Below are 7881 nucleotides of genomic sequence, written 5' to 3'. Positions count from 1 at the left end.
CCATTGCTGTAATTAAATAAAAACTGAAAGATCAAATTCGGAATTTAATCCTACCAGCTGTAATGTTTTAAATAAAAATATTAAATGTGCTTCTTGTTGTTTTAGTGTTTTTTTAATGTCCCGTTTACTATATTTCCCAGGAACGAATTGCCAGATGCCAAAGAACAATAAGTCCATATCACTATGTTTCATTTCGAGATAGTGCTGCGTTAAAGGAGCCTTGACTACCTTGTTACGGATTCTTGATCTGTGCTCACCTATGCGTAATTTAAGGGGAACGTGTCGTATTTCCTATGTATAATTTGTCACATGGGCAACAAATACAATAGAGGACATTTTTGGAGTTACAGTCATACCTCATGTTACGCCCACTTCATGTTATGTTTTCAGGTTACATCCCACAGTGACCCGGAAGTACCGGAAAGGGTTACTTCTGGGTTTTGATGCTCGCGCATGTGCAGAAGCACAAAATGACATCATGCGCATGCGCAGAAGTGGCCAATCACAACCTGTGCATGCACAGACACGCCACTGCGGGTTGCGCTCTTTTCATGTTGCGAACGGGCCTCCGGAATGGATCCCGTTTGCAACCAGAGGTACCACTGTACAAGTGATTGTTGAATTAATTGTAAATGCAAAGCGCATGTGTGCGCTCTTAATTTCTTACACTTGCGGGCTGTACGTTACAATGCCCACACTTATAGTAACCCCTAGTGGTGGTGGTTGGTAATTTGAGGCAGTCAGCTCTGACTAATTGATTGCGTAGGGATCCTTTCTTCCTTAAACCCAAAAGGGGAGGATCTTTGCAGCCGGGGATATCCTCGATTATATGCCAGTGTTTATTCTTATGTAGCTGGCAAGGGGTGTATAGTTCAATGCCGTGGTAAGGTGTGTTTGATATGTGTTGCTACAGTTAAGTCGTGGTTTAAGCAGATCATTCCGGTCTAAACCGTTTGCGCGTCTAAGCGCTTCCTGCACAGTGTTACTAACTATTGGTTAGGGCTCTGCTTTGTTGCCCTGCTGCTCTTCTATAATCATTTTCTTCAGTAGCATTCCTTTTTAACCTTACCAAATGCCAATGAGGTAGATTTTTTCTTAAACGCAGTGGATGACTGGAAGAGAAATTAAGCAGAGTATACCAATCTGTGGGTTTCTTATAGGGCTTAAATAGCACTGGCTCTTCCCCATCTTAATTTTCCTGGGCAGGCTAGCTGTGGAAACAGAGCTGGGAATCTTAATATTTCTCATGTGGAATGCTTGGCTTATATGCCAAAACAGCACTATCCACACATACCAGGAAGGTATTGGCAGACTTTTGGTAAACCCAATGTTTCTGTAAAAACCTTATGGCAGCATCACGAGAAGATCAAGCACATTTGTTGATAGGAAATCTTGAGAAGTGAACCATTTGAAAAAAGGACCTCTACATAGTTACAAACACTGCATTTATATTAGCTGTATAGGTCTGAATTTACCTGCATAAAGATTTCTCAGACAGTGACTAGTTTAATACAGTGACTAGTTTAATTGTTGCAGTTCACAACAGCAATTCCAATATGAAATTAAATATAAGCAACACTGATTTCCTGATAATTAAGCACTTATTTAAAAATGAGTGGACTCTGCTTCATTTGAGGTTTTTGTGCCGAGGCTGGATGGCCATCTGCCATGGATGCTTTAATTGACATTCCTGCATCGCAGAGGGTTGGACTAGATGTCCCTTGGAGTCCATTCCAACTCTACAATTATATGATTCTAAGATCCACAGATTAGAATGACAAATGGTTATTATTGCATGCTGCTGCCAAATATAATCCGGTCACTTTCTTTGAATTAATTTGAGCTATGCAAATCTGTTTGAAGCAAAGTCAATGCACTTAAATTGGTACAGTTAAAATACAATCATTGATCCCCAGATACTAATTTCCACATATCCCATTTATAAACAGGCCTGTTCATTTCCAAATAAAAAAATCTGATGCAGCGATCTCTTAAGGCATATAGGTGTGTGACAATGGATGGTAATCACAGCAATAACATTAAAACTTGCAAAATGCCTATTAGAAAGCTATCTTCCTCAGCTGAATTACTTAAAAGAAAACTCATAAGGAGCTACTGCCAAACAAGAAGTTTGTGACTAGTGTTTTTTACATTACCTTACATTAACTGATAGGGAAAAGTGAAGAACATACAATTGCATGCATGTTAGTTTTGTAACGAAAGTCTTAAGTCCAAAAGAGCACTGAAATATTCTTCATTATCAGGATCCAATTTCAAGGCTCGTTCATAGCAATCAATTGCCTGCCGCTTTTCTCCATCAAGCTGGTGAATGAATCCACGGATGCCCAAACTCTTAGCATCTGCCGGATCTGTCCTGGTTCTTCTTTCTATTAATTTCTTCAGGTTATATTTGCATTTCTCTCTCTCAAATGATTCATTTTCAATCTTCAGCCCGGCAAGATAATGTTCAACAGCCTCAGATTCTGATTTTCTGTGGTATTCCTGAAATCGCCCATAATTTAAGTGGAGCTGTTGTTTCTCTGCACAAGTAAGTTTCCTCATTGCAAACACTTCCTGAAACGTCTCTTCCGCTTTCTGGAGCTCTTTCCCTTCTGCATACATGTTCGCAAGATCCAAGTGAGCATAGACGAATTTGGTTTTGTGCTCCACCACTTCTTTGAAATGAAAGATGCACAGTCTAATCAGTTCTGCCATCTTTCTTCTGTCTTTATATGGGTCTTTTGATAATTTGATTTTAAAATACTGTGTTCTGTAGCAAAGCCCCATCTGGTGATGTAGGAAGCCTGAGTTTGGTGTCAAGATCAAGGCCTCCTTCAAAAGCTCCAGGGATCTTTCCACATCACCTATTTTCCTATAAAATATGGCAGCGTACCTCAGCACATAAGGGATGCCAGGGAATTTGATTAGCGCTTCTTGAATGAGTTCTTTTCCTTCTTCCACTTTATTAGTTTCCTGCAGCTTCAATGCAAGGATAGGCAGGAGAAAGGCATTGTTGGGATTCAGTTTTGCTGCCTTCTTCAAGGGTTCCAGAGATGACCCTTCTGCTGCAGATTTTTTCCCATAATAATCTTCCAGGCGATATACTGTGATTGCATAGCCAGCATTATATTCTGGGTTTTCAGGTTCTTTTCCTAGTGCCTTTAAAAAGCTCTCCTTGGCTTTTTCATGATACTTTCCCCCAAATTTTAGGAGTGTCCATCCCCTTTCCCCATCGATATGTGGGATTTTCATTCTATAAGGAGAGGCACTTCCATGTTCCTTGCAGGTAGTTTCCACCTTCTTTATGTAGCTTTGTACTTCTGCAAGTTTGTCCATGCGGTAATACACCCAGGCAAAGTTGCCCCATGTAATAAGGCTTGCCTTTTCGACTTCTTCTGGGTACTCTGTTTTTATACTCTCTTCAGCCTTCTGCAGATTTTCCAGAGCCTCTTCTTTCTTGCCATTCAAGTACTTCACATAGGCCAGCAGGTTATAATTTCTGACTCTGGACTTGGACAGTAAAAACTTGATCTGTTCAATAATTCTTTCCTCTAATTCGTCAAGATCAATATCTTCTTTCAGCAACCTCCAAGTAAAATGGCATTCAAGTTCCAAGAGGATCCGTTTTAAAGATTCCTTGGAAATTTCACTACAGACCATGAGGGAAGAGAAAAAAGACAGTCACATTTATATGCTGAAAAAACCACAGATCCAAGCATATACTCATTTGTCATGGAACATCTTTCAGAACTGACTACATTTTGTTTCTTTGATACATATGCATGCAGTACTTCAAATGGGAGAAGTTTCACAATGCAGCTGGTTCAAGTCTGACCTGAAAGCTATCATATGTAGCTGTTACGCATGTAATAAATCACCTTTCCCACATACTGAGGGTCTTTTTAAAGTTTTTTTTAAACAACAACAGCATATTTTTATTAAAGATTTCTTGGTTTACAAAAGTATGTGCAATGTCTCTTTTTTCAAGTTACATTTTCTACAGATCAGTTTCATTTGTCGAGACGTTAGTGTTACATTAGGAAGAAAGGGGGGAAAGAGGTGGAGGGGGGGCATGGTGAGTGGGGATGGGGTCAGGTGGCAATGCTTCTATTCTACTTAGTGTATGTGTGGGGTTTTGTGTCAGCGTTGTTTGTGCAGGTTCTCTTTACTATTCACTTACAGTCATACCTTGGGTTACAGACCCTTCAGGTTGCATTTTTCGGGTTACTGACCTGCCGAAACCCGGAAGTACTGGAACGGGTTATTTCCAGGTTTCGCAGGTCACGCATGCGCAGAAGCGCTAAATCGCGCTTTGCGTGTGCGCAGAAGTGCCGAATCGCAACCCGTACGTACACAGACATGGCGCTGCGGGTTGCGAATGTGCCTCCAGCATGGATCACATTCGCAACGTGAGCGTCCACTGTATTTGGTGTTTCTTTGGTGGTGAGAGAGGTTGGGGTTGGCCTAGAGTGTGGTTGTTTGTTTGTGACTGGCTGTGGTGAACTTGTGAGTGGGTTGGGTGGGTGTTTTTGGATCAGGTTAGCCAGATTGATTTGAATGCTGTTGGTGGGTTCTTCTTGTTGTCTTGTCGGTCTGTGTATGTGACAAAGGGTAACCATATTGGGGTAAAGGCGTCTTCTTCTATTTGACCCCTTGTCAATTTCAGCTTGTTGGTTAGTTTTTCTAATAAGGCTGTTTCCCATACTATGCAATACCATTGGTCTATGCTTGCTCCTGACAGGTCTTTTTAAAGTTTGGTGTCAAGTGTGTTCAGAGAAAAAGGATGTTTTAAGCATGGAACAACTCAGATTAATCCTTTAGATCAGTTTTCCCAATTTGTGGTCTGTGTAATCCACCCAGGGGTCCGTGGCATCATTCACATAATGAAGACTACCATTGTAGGGGGTCCATGGCTTAGCTTCTGAAAAAATAAGGGGTCTGCATTACGTAGCCAATTGGAAATCACTGCTTTAGATTATTTTCTCATTATAGATTAAAAAGGGAAACTACAATACAGTTTTAATTTTTTTTAAAGCAGACTGTATTACTAACAAGAATTTGTAGGATTGAATTTAGCCATCCAAGCTAATAGTTCTAAAGCAAACAACGATAAGAAAATGTTGGTGTGGTTTATTTGATAAGGGATTGGGAGGAGAATTTTAGCTAAAGGAGGAATGACCAGTCTGGAGAAAAAGAGAGATACACATGAACAGCCTTTAGTGAATTATAGCTCAGTTGGTAGAACCTTGAGAGTTTTAATCTTGGGGCCGTGGGTTCAAGTCCCCATTGGGCAAGATTCCTGCATTGAAGGGGTTGGACTGCACAATTCATGTGGTCCCTTCCAACTCCTATGAATGAGGTTAGGAGGGTATTTGCAAATACTGGGAGGAAGGTCAGTCTAGAAGTCCCAGCTCCTCTGTGTGAAGCATCAGTTTATATGGGGTCAGGTTAGGGTTAAAATGTACATACCACTTACTAGAAAAAAGCCCTCTAAGCTGTTTAGAACAACAACAGAAATAATAATATCAATTTAAAATAAACAAACTACCTAAAAAATGTAAAATACTGTATGACTAAACTCAATAATTTAAAACAAACAAATGAAATGCTAAGATTACAAGCCTGGGTAGGCTTGCTGAAACAAAAGAAAAGGCTTTAGTAGGCACTGAAGACAATACAGCAAAGTTGAGGCTTAGTGATGAAATGAATAAATAAAACCACATATTTGTGCCTCAGAGTCAGGATGGACGAAACTAAGTGACAGACTGGAAGCAAACTGGTTGAAGATCTTATCGCCTCTTGGTTTAACAAAAAGGAGGTAAAGATTGATATGCAACTGAAGGCAACACCTGCTGCTCACTTGTATGCCAGCAGCCTGAGGCATTTAGCCAGTGAAAGTAGTTTGAAAGCACATCAAAGTGAGGAGGATTGGGAAAAGTTTAAGGACTATTTGAAAAAACACTATAAGTTGTATGAATGTTAAAAAAAAAAATGCACCTTTCAGGAAATTCTAGCTTCAGCAAATGTAAGTTATTGGAATGAAAATTAAGACACAAGAATTTAGAGGTAAAATAATGAAATAACTTTATTGTGTTTAATATAAAACATATAAGAATTGAGCGACAGTAAAATTGAAAATAGGGAACATGATAAAATGGAAGTTACAATAAGTTTTGAAATAAGTTAACAAATTGCTGATGCTTTATAAGACTGAGAACGCAGGGTTCGGAGGATGTGAGGAAGTCCTATAGGTTAGATGGAAAAAGAATATGGAAATTTGTTATTTATATTTCTCTTTCTTATAACCTCTCTTTATTCTTTTTTCTGTATTTCTATACCTTTAAAAAAGCAATAAAAAAATGTTTTAAAAAAAAAATGAAAGCACATCAAAGTGCAAGTAGATAAATAGGTACCGCTCCGGCGGGAAGGTAAACGGCATTTCCGTGCGTTGCTCTGGTTCGCCAGAAGCGGCTTAGTCATGCTGGCCTCATGACCCAGAAACTGTATGCCAGCTCCCTCAGCCAATAAAGCGAGATGAGTGCCGCAACACCAGAGTCTGTCACGACTGGACATAATGGTCAGGGGTCCCTTTACCTTTACCTTTATTCAGGTAAGAGAACAGGAAGTCAGGGTATTAGTTTGGAGAAAATAGGCGTATCAGAAGGGTTGCCTTGAAAGCATTTCAGAGAACGTGCCTCACCTGGCTCTGGCAATGGCTTATGTCTTTTGTTTCATGCAAATATAGTAGCATCCCGATACAATTTGAATTAAATGCACTGACGGGGTAGCCAATATGGTGCCTTCCAAATGCTTGGGGCACAATTCTCATCAGCCCTAGCGCCAGAATGGTCACTGGCCATGGGTGATAGGAACAGTTGTTCAAAACATCTGGGTTGCACCAAATTGACTAACCTTTTGTCATCTGTCCTCCCCTCCAACACTTGGAAGAACAGAGCAATTCCTTTCTTCTCACACTAAGCAGATAGGAGAAGAAAACGTGCAAGAAACTGACACATAATCTAACTTGCTTCTGGTTTTATTTACCCAATCATATAGGTCAATTTCGGCCAAATTCAAGTTGAGGGCAAATTGTTTGCTTTTCTTTTAAACTGAGATACCAGAAACTAGTTTGTACTGGAAATAAGCCATCAATACCATAACCGTTTTAATCCACCCTTAGCTTTCAAATTAACAGTTACATTGGAAGCACAATTCTATGTTTACTCAATAGAGCTAACTTTCTTTTTAAAAGTGTGTTTAGTTTTGTTGCTTTAGGCAGCAATCCTATGTAGTCTTGGGAGTAAACACCACTGAACTGAGTGGATATAAACCATTTTAAGATGACAGAGCTAGTAGCCTAGAAAATCGAGAAACTCAGTCATTTGTTACTCACCCCATGCTTTCCAGATCTGTTATCAATTATAAAATATACTCGGTCTTTTTCTCTCTCCCTTTGGCCCTGGAAGGGACTGGAGGTAGCCTTTCGGTAAAGATGGGCAAATCTTACTGTTGTTACTGATGTTTCCTTTTTATAGCTCTCTGCAGCACTGACAAATGTTTGCTCTCTGCTTGCAAAAACGAAAGTGGAAAGTGAAACTTAGCTGCTCAAGAGCTAGGAAACAGAAACTTAGAAAAACAAACGAGAGGGTATGATAGAATGGGATCGGTTTCCTTTTCCTCTGACCCCATAACACTGTTTACACTAGACTACATCAGTGACATTTTTTTTGTCTGAATATCGTGCCCATGAGTGGTGGGGTGGGGTTCTGTGTGGTTGAAAGTAGAAGCTGTACTGATGGCTGTGTGACATATTTACTGTATTAAGAAATCTGCCAAATCAGAAAAGAAAAGAAAAGAAAGCAGCATTAGAATTGACTTGAT

The 7881-nt window shown here is 39.9% G+C and overlaps 1 protein-coding gene across 1 annotated transcript; it reads right to left on the bottom strand.

The window, feature by feature from the left end:
• Positions 1 to 1431: 1431 nt before the first annotated feature.
• LOC310845226 (interferon-induced protein with tetratricopeptide repeats 5-like) lies at positions 1432 to 7585 on the bottom strand. Its single transcript, XM_083740027.1, has 2 exons — positions 7394 to 7585; positions 1432 to 3649 (listed from the first exon to the last, which is right to left on the bottom strand). The coding sequence occupies exons 1-2, from the start codon at positions 7396 to 7398 to the stop codon at positions 2206 to 2208; spliced, it is 1449 nt and encodes a 482-aa protein (XP_083596153.1). The 5' UTR covers positions 7399 to 7585; the 3' UTR covers positions 1432 to 2205.
• Between the last annotated feature and the right edge of the window lie 296 nt (positions 7586 to 7881).

Source organism: Podarcis gaigeae (assembly GCF_964106915.1).
Source record: "Podarcis gaigeae genome assembly, chromosome: 5".
In the NCBI taxonomy this organism is placed as follows: domain Eukaryota; kingdom Metazoa; phylum Chordata; class Lepidosauria; order Squamata; family Lacertidae; genus Podarcis; species Podarcis gaigeae.
The sequence above is the reverse complement of the archived record's forward strand: the minus strand, read 5'-3'. Positions and strand labels throughout refer to the sequence as shown.